General features: G+C 56.3%; 1 protein-coding gene and 1 non-coding gene across 2 annotated transcripts in view; one reads left to right on the forward strand and one right to left on the reverse strand.

Annotated features, from left to right (window-relative positions):
- ARRB1 (arrestin beta 1) overlaps positions 1-11,037 on the reverse strand; it is a 76,042-nt gene extending 65,005 nt beyond the window's left edge. The window contains exon 1 of the mRNA XM_027083410.1: positions 10,588-11,037. Within this exon, the coding sequence (XP_026939211.1) occupies positions 10,588-10,607 (20 nt within the window). The 5' untranslated portion in view covers positions 10,608-11,037. The remainder of the gene's footprint in view (positions 1-10,587) is intronic.
- A 2,685-nt stretch (positions 11,038-13,722) lies between these two features.
- On the forward strand, positions 13,723-13,795 carry TRNAG-UCC (transfer RNA glycine (anticodon UCC)). The gene has a single exon. It is a non-coding gene; the product is annotated as a tRNA-Gly (tRNA).
- Positions 13,796-14,085: the final 290 nt, after the last annotated feature.

The raw sequence follows: 14,085 nt of genomic DNA on the forward strand, positions 1-14,085 counted from the left end.
CCAGAAGATACAAGCAGCACGAGGGCTGAGACTTGCCTGTTTCCTCTTCATACCTCCAGTGCCCGGCCCAGGGCCTGCGATGGGGCAGACACTCATAGGTTTGTTCACGGGAACCTCCTTGGGAGGGCAGGGTGGCTGAATAGAAAGGCTATAAGCCAACCCTGAAAAAGCCTAGCCCAGAGGAACCCCCATGCTTCCTTGTCGTGATGTCCCTGCCACCCCAGAACACAGGACAGCCAGGCCCCGGCCTGTGAGAAAGGCTATTGCCTTAGGTGGGAGACGGGGGGCAGAGCTGCTCCTTAAGTCAGCTTCCCACCAGGAGAGAGACGCCATGGGGGTCAGCCAGCCGGCTTCGGCGACGTGCCTTGAGGTCTGGGCCTGGCACTCAGCAGGTGCTCGAGAAACGTTTGTGGAACTGAGTTGAACAAACTGGAAGATGCTGGTTATCCGTCCCTCTGGCTGCAGAGAGGCCAGCTTCCCTCTGGGGCACTGTGCAGGCAAATGATCTCAGGACATAGCCTGTTTCCTCTAATGAGGCTTCTCCCCTTTGGAGCCCTGCTCCCAGGAGCGTGGGAAGGGAGGCAGTGCGCAGAGGCAACCCCAGTGCCTGCACGAGGGCAGCGCAGGGCATGCAGCTCTCCTCCTGAGATGGTGTGGGCAGCACATACCAGCGCCCTAGGCGGGGGGATGGTCACAATGACCTCTTGGGCCCGGGAACCAAAGCACAGCGGCACCTCCTTCGAGGCCGCTCTGGGGAGGAATGGAAGAAGCCAGCAGGGAGTCCAGCTGCATTATGTAATCAGCTTCCTTGGAGTCAGAGGCCCTGGCGCCGCCGCAGCCCAGCACTGCGGGGAGAGGCTGGGGGAGGGGGAGGCGGCTTTTGTCCCCTCCTTTGCGGCCTCTCCTCCAGACCTCGGCCAACCTCCGCGGCAGGCAGGCGCTGCCTTCCAAGTGCCCCAGCTTCGAGCAGGCACCTCCCAGCAGGGGTTGAGAACCAGGAAGGGCTGTTTGTTGTCTGAGTGTGTGAAACAGCGGCCTGCTGGCTTCCCTGGCAGAAAACCAGGCTCTGGGCTCCGCACCCGGCACCTGGGGGCGGGGGCTGAAGGAGAGAGGCCTGGGACGCTCCATAAAGCCCATCCTTGTCCCCAGCTTCCTACCCCCCACGCTCTCCCCACTTCCTCCTAGAGAACCCATCATAAGTGCGGGCCCCAAAGGGAAGGGGCCATGGCTGCTCCAGCCCCAACTGCCCCACCCCTCCCCGGGCAATCTCACTTCCCTTTCCAGCCACCATCTGACCTTCTCCTCCAGCCCAGCACAGCTCCCACACCAACACACCCAGCGGGGCACACGGTCCTGCGCAGGATGGGAGGAGGGAGGGGATGCAGGAGAGAGAGGGCGGAGAGAAAAGCTGAGGTCCACTGCCAGTCCCGAAGAGTAACAATGACTGTTATCAAATCCCTACCCTCTCTGCCCACAGCAGCCACACGCAATAGGGGATATTATTACCCTTAGTTCATCAATGCAAACACTGATGCCCAGAGAGTTTAAGACCCTCGGCCAAGGGCACGGAGCTAGTGCACAATATTGCTGGACAGCAAAGCCGAGTCTGTGTGATTCTGAAATCCAAACTCCAAACCTTGTGGCTTTACCTTCGGGGAACCCCATCCCCACACACCTGAGGATGCTACTTGGGAAATTTCTAGACTGGTGGAAAAGACACTGCAGAGCCTCACGCGGCCACTCGCTGAGGACACTCGGTTTGGGAACCACAGGACAGTCACGAGGACAGGGCAGGGCTAAGGGCACACCAGAGGCCGAGGGCGTGCCTGCTGCCACCTACAGTCTTCCCTTCTGATTAACCTACGGCAACTCAATCTCAGGCTGGATCAGACCCGAGCACCGTCTGCCGCTTCCAGAAGACAGGGCTGCTAGACGCCAAGCTATCGGGCAGAAACACAGACTGCTGTTCACGCCCCCCTCCCCTGCTAGCTGCTGAACCAAAGCTAAGGGTCCCAGAGACCTCCCAGGCCAATCCCTTTCCCCCACGCTGCTTGACACGTGGAGAAACTGAGGTCCACAGAGGAAAAACAGTTCATCCGTGATGTCACAGGGGCAGTGAACCAATGGGGTCCCTGCCTCCCAGACCAGATCCCCGCCCTGATTCATCTCACTTGAGTGCTGTCCCCAGATAACACCCTCTCTCATCCAGCTGTCTCTCTCCCTGCCCTGCCCCCCCCCATTTCCTGCTTCCCTTTCCCAGCTCTGCTCAGCAGGCCCAGTGTCTGAACTCTCCCTGCACAGAGCAGCCCTCTCCTTCCCACGACTTTTCTGAGCCTCACCACCCCCTTCCCTCCACTCCTCTGGGCCAAGGAGCAATTCTTGGGTGGTTTAATTAGCTGATTATTACTGGACCGCAGCCTGCTGGATCCAGTGCCCAGAACTCTGTCCCCAGTAATTAGGTGGGTTCTGAGTACTTGCCCAGTGGGAAGCCACGGGGGAGTTCTATGCTCTGCCAGCAGGCCAAGGGAGGGCTCTCCAGCTGCATAAAGAGCTCCCTAATCACCGGTGGATCATTGGAAGCCACGGTCCCCTCCTCAGGTCAGGTCAAGCCACACTGGATATACTATAGCCAGATCCAGATGTCCACCCCAAAGGGGAGCTCCCTACTTTCCCATGTCCCCGCCCAGACCCAGGAAAGGCTCAGTAAATGTCTGAGGATGGGCGTGATGAATGGAGCCCAGCCTCTGGGGGCCAGGAAGTGACGGCACCACGGCTGGGCACGTATTTAGGACGTAGAATTTGGACAAGCAGAGAGAAGACAGGATGGCATTCTGGATGGTGGGAGCAGGAAAAACAAGGGCACAGAGGCTGGAATGAGCCACCAAGCCCCTCGCCAGGTAGCTCTGGTTGTCTGAAAACACATTCTCCTAGCAAAGGTAAAGCGAGTCATCCTGTGACCTCCGCCCTTTGGATCACAGAGAATAATCTAATGCCTGTGGTTCAGGTCACTTTTAGATGTTTCAGAATCAGCAGTGGTGTCCCATTGTCCTCACCCACCACACTGCCCATCCCCAAGTATATTTTTTCCCAGTGAAACACCTACATTAGCCTCCTTCACTGAACAAATATTTATGGAGCTCAGTGCCATGCCAGGTCTGCACAGGTGCAAAGGGACAACAGATCCAGGACAGGTGCTCTTGGCCTCACACAGACGACATCACAAGTGTGCAAATAACCAGGACCCACGAAGAGACGGAAGGATGAGTGCCAACAGAAAGAGAAGAGAAAGAGAATGAATATATGGCAAAAAAAAAAAAAAAAAAAAGTCACAAGGCACTTGGAAATCAGTGAGAGCTTCCCAGAGAAGGAGGCCATGTGTGATCCAAGCCTTGAAGGACAGGAAGGGTGTTGTGAACTAACCGCATGTAACACGGCACTTGTTCCAGGGACTTGTCCCCGAGCTGTACCTATTTTAACTCATTTAACCCTCAAAACAACGTATCATGCAGGCACTATTGCTATCCCATTTTACAGATGAGGAAACTGCAGCAGAGAATGGGTTAAATAATCAGCAGAAGTTGCCAGGCTGGTAAGTGGCAGAGCCGGCATTTGAAACCAGGAAACCTGGTTCTTCCTAGAGCCTAACCACTATACTAATCAGCCTCTAATACACGCTAATCAGATCACAGAGGTGACCGTGAGTACCTAAAGGAGGGCACAGCCTGGGCAGAGAAAACGAAACGGTCCAGGACCTGCCTGCCTGCCTGCCGGTTCCTGCAGGTGCTTTGAGAGGCAGACGGCTGCTCAGGCGAGGACCTGGTCTCACAGGAAAGAACACAGCCCTCAGCCATCCAGCGGTCTCAGTCCCACTGGTGGGTGGCAGAGGCCTGAGCTGCCCAAGCCCCCGCTTCTTCCCTCCAGCCCTGAGCAAGCATTAGAGCGTATCTCTGGGACCCTCCTGGGATGGCACATCCCAGCAGTCCACTCCCCACCCCCTCCCTGGTCCTCTGCCAAAATGCACCCATGCCCACTGACTGCACAGGCTCGGGGAAGGGGGTAAGGCTGCAAAAGGACCAGGAGGACCAGTTGTGGGGCCAGAGGCCCAGGGCCAACATGCGAGGGAGCCCCTGCCTTGTGCAGGTCCATACTCATTCAGCTTCTGGGCCTCCGAGTACACCCTGGGGAGAGGCTGCACCCTGCATGGCCACTGAACCCCTCCGACCTTGAGTGAGGAGTCCTGCCTCCCGCTGGCCTGACATGGACCATCACACCCTACCTGCCCCAGATCCCTCTCCAGTTACAGAAGGACCCACTGGCTATGGTCTCAGCCAGGCCAGGCCCAGCCCCAGGCAGAGGGAAAGCAGCTCAGTGGCTGCGGTGGCTTCAATCACACAGAACTCCAGGGACCTGTCTGGTCCGGTCCCTGGGATCTGGCCTCCCGGGAGCCTCATCTAGCAACGGGTCTCCTGGGAAGGAACAAGCAGTTCCTCTCAAATGGGACTAAAGATGGGGCCAGGACCAGGAAGGAGGAGGTGTGTCTCCAGAGAGATGACCCTGCCAGGGCCCCTTGGGAGGGAGGGAGGGAGGGGGCTGGGACAACAGTGTCCTTTGTTCCCCTCTCAAAAGCAGCCACCCTGCCCTGTCGCACCCCCTCTGATCTATATCCCCCTACTAGGACTCAAGCCACCCCTGGGGCAGGACCCATCCTGCACACAGGAGGGAAGAAGGGTGCCCAGGAACCATAAGGGTGCCCTGGAGACATGCCCCACCCCCAGGAGCCCCCCGCCTGATGTAGGAGACATGGCTCCCACCTGCAGAAGCCTATCTGATGGGGGAGAAACAGGCTTCAGTTGCAGGAAGCTCGTTCTGACAGTGGTGGTAACCTTCTCCCTCGCGACTTCCCAGTCTGATGGAAGAGACCCCCCAACAGCCGGTCTAATATGGGAGGCATGGCTTCCATCCTTAGGATTCCCTAATGGGAAAGAGCTAATTTCAGCACTCAGGGAGCCCCTGGGCTGACAGCAGAGGCAAGAAGGGAGGAAGGAGTTCAGTCTCATCAACAAATCCCTGCCAGGCATCTCCTGTGAACCAGACCCAGAGCTGGATAATGGACCAGCAACCAGGAAACAGAAAGAGCCCCAAATCACAAGGAGCTCACCACCTGGGGAACAAAGACACCTGAGGTGTGAATACCTGGGTAGAAAGTACCTCGAAACCCACCCACCCCAGCACCCAAAGCCTGCTCGCCAGGGCTGCCACCTCCCTCGGCAGCCTCACCCCTCACACGCCCGCACCTGCACATTGGCCTAGGCTCTTCCTTCTGTCTAGGACACCTAAGCCTTCCTTGTGCCCCAGGACCCAGCTCAGGGGGTCACCTTCTCCAGGAAGCCTTTCTCAAGACCCCCTGCCTGAGTCAGCAGCCCCTCTTTCAGGAGCCAGCACAGACATACCCCCCTGTGACCAGCTGACGCCTCTGCAATGTTCCCCCCCGCCCCCACCCGAGCCTCACCCCCCAGGTCCCCACACCCGGAAACCCCACCACCCCCAGCCCAGGGCCTCATACCCTTCTTCCGAGAGCCTCCCCCCCAGCTCCAGGCACAGAGAAAAGCAAGGTCCTTCTCTTCTCTCCTCTGCCTGCTGTAACCCAGCTTTGCCCTCATGCCTCCATCAAAACCCCTCTCACCAAGTCACCAGCCACTGCCTTCTGCCTAAATCCCAGGGGTCTTTCCCAAGCTCATCCTCTGTTGGTCCTTCCCTCCTCTCTCCACCCCCAGGCATGTGCTCTCCAAAGCCTCAAATGCCCCCAGCCATCCTCTCTTCATACGCTCTATCTTCTCCCTCTCCCTGTACCATGTCACCCATAATCCCCAAGTCAAACACCACCTCTAACCCGAAGACTTTCAAATCCCTGCCTCCCACGTCCATCCCTGCCCCAAGATCCGGACCCATCTATGCAGAAGCCTCCCTACATCTTCCTCAACTTCCAGCCTGACTCCCTGTCAAGCTGCCACCCCCTGCAGGCCTCAACAGTGGTCAGCATGGTCGCTGTGGAGGATGGCCTGGCAGAGGCCAGGAGGCCACTCGGGCCGTGCTGACTCCCAGGCTATTGTTCTTCCATTGCCACAGCCCCGAGGTATGGCACACCCATGACTCAGGACCCCTGAACCCATGCCAGTGGGAGGTTTCCACCCTGGGCAAGGAGGCCCAAACTCAGAAGAAAGAGAGCTGGGGAGACGTGTGAAGCCCAGAGGCCAGCCCGGAGTTCAAGGATCAGAGAAGATGGGTCAAGCTCAATGCTTCCACTCCCAGCAGCCCCATAAGCACCCCTGGCCAAAGCCACAGGACTTCCCCTATGTTCCAGCCAAGATGGATCACACAGAGCTTAACCACCAAGGGAGACAACAGCCAAGGTTCGCAGAGAGCTGGTGATTACGTGTCCCCATCACACCCACCCTCCTTCTCTGCCAAAAAAGAAGAGTTCGTAAACATCTGTAGGAAACGAAATGCCACTCCGTCCCATCACCTCTCAGGAAGTCCCTCCTGTTGTTCAACTTTGCTCCTGTATATTGCCAGTTGAATTAGTGGGGACAGCAAGAACCAGAAGGGACGCACAACTTGAGAATGAGGCCACCAGGGAGACGGGGGAGGCCACCTATGAGCCAGACAACCCCGTCCCTCTGGGTGAAAGCACGGAGCAGCAGGACAGACAGGCCTGGGTTCAGAAGCTCGTTGGCTGAATGGCAGTGGACAAATTACTTAATCTCTCCTAGTCTGTCTCCTGATCTGTAAAACGGGAACAACAGTCCTCACACTAATAGGATCACAGGGAGAACCAAATGGGATCATGCATGTAAAGCTGACACATAACCAGGCATCCAGGCAGCAAGGCTAATGGACTCCAGCTCCTTGTTCATCTTTCTCGGTTCCATCCTTGCCAAAGCCTTAGATCGGATCTTGCCTTCTCTCAGGCTCCTCCTCCGTCTCCTCACCGGTCTCCCTGCATCCAGGCCTGCCCCTCCTTGCCACTGCCAAAGGCATCCCTCCAAAACAAAGATCTGCTCCCATCCCTCCCCTCCCCACAGTCCTCTCTGAGTCACCAGGGACTTTGGGAGAAAATCTCCTCTCCTTAGCTTGACATCCCAGCCTGTTGATAACTGGCCCGTGTTCACTCTCACCCATCACCCCAGCCCAACCCGCAGGCTGCTTCATGCCTCCAAGCCTTGTCACATTCTGTACCCCCGGCCAGGAATGACGTCCCCGGTCCCACCCCCTTGCCCCCATCCTCCTTCCTATGAAAGCTTCCCTCACCATGCCCCCTGCCAAGACTGGGGCGGGGGGGCTCCTCCTTCAGCCTCCCACAGCACATGTCACCCTGCATTATAATCATCTGCTCTGCTCTCAGTCTTTTGGAAACAGAGTAGAGCCATTCACCTCTGAACCGCCGGCCCCGGCACTTGGTCAACATTTGTTGAATGGCTGTATGATTGCTCCTAGAGCACTTGTTAGAACAGTCATCACACGACCTGTAATTAGTCCTATCCAGGTATTCGTCTCATGCCCTCTTTCCCCCTTGACCCTGGGACTCCCTAGAGGGCAGTGACAGTTTCTGAAAAATTCTCATTGTCACTTTCACGTGCGGGTTGAAAATCCAGGTGCAGGATGGATGCAACGACTGCTGATCCTTGGAGTATTGGATACTTGCAAGCCTCTTCTTCTAAGACAGAGATAAAGTAGAATCCCACAGTTTACAGAACAAGGCAAGGTACAGCCCATTATTGATTTTGTCTTTCTCTTCCAAATTACTCAGGAAACCTGTCTGGAAGGGAGAGGGAGCCCTCCTGGGACTACAGGGGAGACCGGAAGAGACAGCAGGGCCACCGTTACATGGACCATAGCCAGGCCTGGGCACCAGGCTTCTGGCAGCACCTCCTCCCCTGCCCAGTATATTCAGGAAACACAGGGAGAGCCCTGAAAATGTTAGGTATTGATAGCTACAGTTTACAGACAGGAACACTATAGGGTCCAGAGAGGTGAGGACCATTGTCCAAGGTCCTCAAGCTCCCCCAGTGAGTTAGAGTGAGAGAAGGGGGAGTCGTGGAAAATGCTTGGCCCCAAAGATTGGGTCTCCAACAGGTGCCTGGCTGTTCATGGTGTCCCCATCCTGCTGACAACCTATGCCAGCAGGAGAACAATGACACTTTCCCCCAAGTCACAGTGAGGCTAACCAAGGCCCAGGAGGGGCTGAGTCACCCTGATGGTGAAGTAGCACGTGAGGACTGAGAGAGGAAGAAGGGCTCCTGACTCCCTGCGGGGAGAAAAGTCTGACCTCAGAGGTCAGGAGGATCTTGGCAATGGGGGACATGGATGTGGTGGAGGAGAGGGTCACACATGCTCCTGCTGAGGACAGAGGCGTGAGTCACCAGTTCAGCAATGGGGACTAGCCATCAAGGTGAAGGCAGATGCCTCATGACCTTCTGCAGCCTCCACCACCAGCTGGGCCTCCACACACAGAGCAGGCCATCCCTCTTGGGCCTCAAACCAGGGCCCACGAGGGGCTTGACAGTGCCCAAGGGTGAGCCACAGAGCAATGGCCCAAGTAGACTCCAGCCTCCATCCTGTCTCTGACCCCTCTTGACCTTAAGCAAGTCAGGTAGCCTCTCTAAGCTCTGGTTCCTCCTCTGGAAAACAGGAAGAGGAAAGCTAACCTCCTTGCAGAGCCATCAGGAGGATGGCTGGGAAGCAGTTTCTAAAACTTAGGAACACAAGTTATCTCTGAGTCTCAGTTTCTCCTTCTGGAAAATGGAAATAATCTCTGAAAGACTGTTCTCAGGTTGGGGTTTCCCTGGTGGCGCAGTGGCTAAGAATCCACTGCCAATGCAGGGGACACGGGTTCGAGCCCTGGTCCGGGAAGATCCCACATGCCGCGGAGCAACTAAGCCCACACGCCACAACTACTGAGCCCATGTGCCACAACTACTGAAGCCTGCGCGCCTCGAGCCCGTGCTCTGCAACAAAAGAAGCCACCGCCATAAGAAGCCCACGCACCGCAACAAAGAGTAGCCCCCACTAGCCGCAGCTAAAGAAAGCCCGTGCACAGCAACACAGCCCAACACAGCCAAAAATAAATAAATACATTTTTTTAATGTGTTTAAAAAAAATTACTTTTCTCAGGTTGTTGAGAGACAGGGTCAGATGGCAGTGAGTGGTACATTGCTTTGTCAGAGGTCCCGAAACATGATGACCATGGGGGCCGTTTCTCTCTAGTCTATTAGATGCTTTGGGGAAGGAACAGGTTTTGGACATCTTTGATCCCCATATTATACCTTGTACACCCCAGGCACTCAAGAAATAATTACTGGAAGCAAGGAGAGAGTAAGGGCGGGTGCAGAGAGGGAAGAGAGGAGGGAGAAGTGGGGCACAAGGACAGAAGGGGGTAAAGAAAGAAAATGAATAAGGGGGTTGCAGAGGAGTGAGAGCAGCTAAGGGAGAAGCTTGTATGGGAACTTAAGGGGAGTTGGCTGAGGGAAGGAGTAGAACTAGGGTGACAAAGCTGAGTGCCTGACCGGGGCTTGCCTTGGGCCCCAGCCCCCTCCCCTTTCTGTCCCAGTTTCCCATTTCAGAGGCATCCCTCTCCCTTTCTGAGCAAGGCAGGCTCCTAAGAGACAGGAGGGCCCTCCCCACCCCCAGCGCAAGCAGATCCCAGCCACCACCGAAGGCCTTGGGGAGGTCAGAGGGAAAGGAAATGTGGATGGAGGCATTTTCCCAGGCTCCAGGGGGCCTCCCACCCTGTGTGGTGCGTGTGTTTCCACTTCTCCACCTGCAGGGACCTGGAGTGTATCAGCGGCCAGGGGCTGTTGGCATGTGACCTGGGGTGTCTGTGTGGGCGTTAGTCTGATGTGTGTCTGTGGAGGTCAGCGTTGGCGTAGCCTGTTGAACACTGTGTTGGTGAGAGACATGCCAACATAAGTGTTCCTGTTGGTAAGGGTAAGAACGTGTGTGTCTCAGTGAGAGTGTTTGTTAAGGTCAGTGCAAGTGATAGCGTATGCATCAGGGTCGGCCAACATGTGTGCGGCAGCATGAAGGTGTGTTACCATTGGTATGTGTTGAAGTGTGACCTGTGTATGCCAACATGACTGTCAGCAAGAACGTGTTGATGAGTGTGTACCAGTGAGTGTGTGACAGTGTGTCACTGGATGTGCTGACATGTGGCAGTGAATGTCAGTGTGTATGCCAGCATGAGCGCGCCCATGCATGAGTGTGCCCGTGTGTCCACATGAGCGTGTGCCTTTGTGTGTCAACCTGCCCCCTGCATCCCTGCGCCGACTGGCCAGTGCTGGGTGTCAGCGAGTGAGTGCATGTGAGTGTGTCTCCGCGGCCAGGTCCTCGTCGCTCCGTCCGCGCGCTCCTGGCCCTGCTGGCGACCACACGGGAGACCTCCGGTGGAGGAGAGCCGAGAGCCGCCGCGGAGCAGGCGCCGGCGGTGCCGGGGTGGCTGCGCACGCACAGCCGGGACACGGACTAGACCCCTGCCCGCGCCCTCGCCCGGGTCGCCCCACGCGCCCCGGACCGGCCGCCGCCCGCACTCACCGGGTCCCTTTGTCGCCCATGGTCCGCGGCGGCCTCAGGGAGGTCCGCGGCGTCAGCGCCCAGGCTGGAAAATCCCCGGCCGGCAGGAGGGGTGCGGGCCAGCCGGTTCCCGGCTCCTGCTCCGCCTCCTCCGCGCTCCCGGTCGCCGCCCCCGCCCGGTCCCGCCGCGCCGCACAGCTCCCGCCTCACAGCGCCCGCCTCACAGCGACCGCCGCGGCCGGGGCGGGGAGCCGGGGAGCTGGGGAGCCGAGCAGCCGAGCTGGGAGGGCGCGCGGGGGCCCGTGTGCGCGTGTGTGCGCGCCGCCGAGCCAGCCGCTGGGCAGGGCCCGGACGCGTCAGGGCCCTGAGGTCGGCATTAGGGGTTCACAAGGATGCTGTCCGGCTTGTGTGTGCGTGTGTGTGTGTCTGTGTGTGCGTGTGTGTGTACGTGAGGGCGCACGCTGGGGTGGGTATACGTGCGCGTGTGTGCACGCGAGGGTACGGGTGCGTGTGCACCGCTGCGTGCTCTACCGATTGGGGGTGCGTTTGCCTGGATGGAGCGGGGTGCACGTCTTTGTGCGGTGTGCGTGTGTGCAGGCGCGCTCCCCTGCGCACGCCGGGGGGCGGCCTTTGCGTGTGAGGGATCGTGGACGCCGAAGGTGTGCCCGCGACCCCGGGGCCGAGCTCCGGGCGGAGCCCCTGGTGGGGGTCGGTGGGAACTTCTGGTGCCTGCGGTGGCTTTCGCCCTATGCCCCACCCTATCCCCACCCCACCTCCCCGCCCTTCTGGAGAGATAACACCCTACAACCCCACAGGGACAGGAAGAAGGGGCGGAGGGGGCCAGAGAAAGCAGTGTCAACGCTGGGGAACTGATGAGGGTGGGAGGGGGACCGGAGGCGAGCCAGGGTAGCTTTGGTGACTGCCACGGAAGAGGAAGCATTGAAAAGAGCAGATAAGGAAGGGGGCATAGAGCTGGCGGCGCTGTGGCCTGGGAGTCTGGCCCGTTGAGTTGTATAATGGAAAAGCCCCCTCCTAGCTTCATGGTCTGTTGTGGGTGACCCTGGAAACCAGCCCTCTCAGAACCAGTCTACAAACATGGAAAGTGGGATATTAACACCAGCGTGCAGAATTGTTCCTAGGTGTTTGCTGGCCTACCCTGAGCGCCTGACACACAGTAGGTGTCCAGTGAATGTTAGCCCATACTTCTGCAGGCTTCTGGGTGTCCTGTAAAATCCTGGCTGGGACCCTGAGATCCCCTCCTGCTTTGCAGGTGGTGGGAGAGTGTGAGGTCTTTCCCACCCCCTCACTGCTGGGATTTGACTAATTGGCCCTGATAGGGCCCTAATATTGGTGTATTAATGGGAGGAAAGGAAACTATCATTTACTCTGATGTGATTGTGAGTCTGTAAACATCTCCTGTAATTATGCTCAGAAGCAGTTACCTATGCTGGTTTTACATAATTGGGAAAGGATATCCCAGTATAATTACTATAATTATGTCCAGATCAGTGGATGGTTGAGAAGAGGAAATGTTGATGGGCAGGCAGGGTGGTCCAGGGTCTGTGCAATGTTAGGAATTAGGAGAGTTGGATTAGGGCCCAGAACCTTCCTCCTGGCCTTGGCCTCTGGGCTTCACCCTCACTCCCACAGGGGAAGGAGAGGAAGCTACCTGCTGTTTCTGCTGAGGTCAGGGACTTGAGAGGAGCACACCAGAGTCCTGCATGATGACAGGAGGCTTACCAAGTGAGCCAGAGAAGACCCTAACCAGGATGGAGAGGCCAGGTCTGGCCACTCTCTGCATCCATTTCCCCACCTAGAAAACACGGGGCTCAACCCTCCCACATGATCTCCAGTGCCTCTCCTCATGATGATGCCCAAAGCACCTGGATTTTAAAATTCAGGCAAGTTCTGCATTTGACTCAATAAGTCTTTGTGTTTAGTTTACTATAAAACATAATGCTAAAAATTACTTCCAAGTAAAACAAACAGTCCAGGAAGATGCATCGGACGGTTTCAGGGTAACCCCTATTCCCACATAGCTCTTTCCAGCCCCGTTTGGAAAGCGTGGCTCTAACATTCTAGGGCCACTGAACAGATTGGTGAACTATGGAATCAACACGCAGCGTTTCAAGTACGTCCCCACTGCCCCCCCCCAACTAGACTATAAACTTCATGAGGGGGTGTATGGTGTGCCTGGCACTACTTGATGCTCACAATTCTATGAGATAAATGCTCTTTTCCCTTTTTTTTTTTTTTTAATAAATGAGCAAACTGATAGTTGGAGAAAATAAGTAGTTTGCCCAAATCTGTTGCCTCCTCTGGACTTTGGCCTCTGATTCCTCCTCCTCCAGCCCTCCCCAAAGGGAAGCTAATATGTGGTAGAGCCAGAGTGTGGCCCTTGATTCACTCTTCACTCATTAACTGTTTGTGGAATGTGCCATGCATGCATGGTTCTAGGAACTTACAAATCATGGTCAATAGGACAAACGGAGCTGTCATTTCAGTGAGGGATCTCACTGGGAGAAGAGGGGTTTACCTGTCAGGCTCTTTGGACAACACAGTTATGTATTCCTAGTAGAATTAAAATTAATAAAAATGTAAAAGTAGTAATGTTGAGGAGACCTCTATAAATATAAAAAGTCTAATTTCAGGCAGTGATAAGTGTTACGAAGGAAATAAAAGTGATGGAACAAAGAGTGATGGGGGCAAGTGCACCTAGAAAGAGGCTCTTCATGGAGACACCTCTGGGCAGAGACCTTGCAGGCGAGGACTCAGCGATGTGCGGTGTGCGGGGAGAGCCGGGGGAAGAGCCACCCAGGCAGAGGGGGCGGCAAGGACAGAAGCTGGGCCTTCCTGAAGCACAGGAGCAAGGAAGAACAGGGTGCCTGGGTTTGGGTGAACAGGGAAGGAGTGGTGCAGACCGTGCAGGCTTGTGGCTAGGGCTGAGGAGTTTGGGGAGCCAGCGGTGGACTTAGGAAATGAGTAACAGTACCCGCTTTACATTTTTAGAGGTCACTGGCTTTTGGATGAAGATGTTTTGGAGCGAGACAGGAGCAGAGGCGGGGCATCCTGTTATTGGAGTAGGTCAGAGAGAACGGATGGTGGTTGGACTAAGGTGATGGCAGCAGAAATGAAGAGAAGTAAAGGGGTGGGACTTCCCTGGTGGTCCAGTGGTTAGGATTCCACACTTCCACTGCGGGAGGCCCAGGTTCGATCCCTGGTCGGGGAACTAAGATCCCACAAGCCATGTAGCATGGCCAAAAAAAAAAAAGAGAAGTAAAGGGGTTCATCTATATTTGGAGGTAGAGCCGACAGCATGTGCTGAGGGACGGACTGTAGACAGTGGAGGATCCAGGATTACCCTGAGTTTTGGGGCAGGTCTGTTTGTTCCACCCTCCATGTAGCCCACCTCCCCACACATTTCTCCAAGGGTTGAGAAGACTGGAGACCTCTTCTTTCCTGTCTTAACTTATTTGCAATACATCCTCACCTGAAAACCAGAGTGATTTTTCTAAAAGG

Source organism: Aethalodelphis obliquidens, unplaced genomic scaffold (genome assembly GCF_003676395.1).
Source record: "Aethalodelphis obliquidens isolate GAN/ISIS:26980383/991018 unplaced genomic scaffold, ASM367639v1 scaffold50, whole genome shotgun sequence".
NCBI classification, from domain to species: Eukaryota; Metazoa; Chordata; class Mammalia; order Artiodactyla; family Delphinidae; genus Aethalodelphis; species Aethalodelphis obliquidens.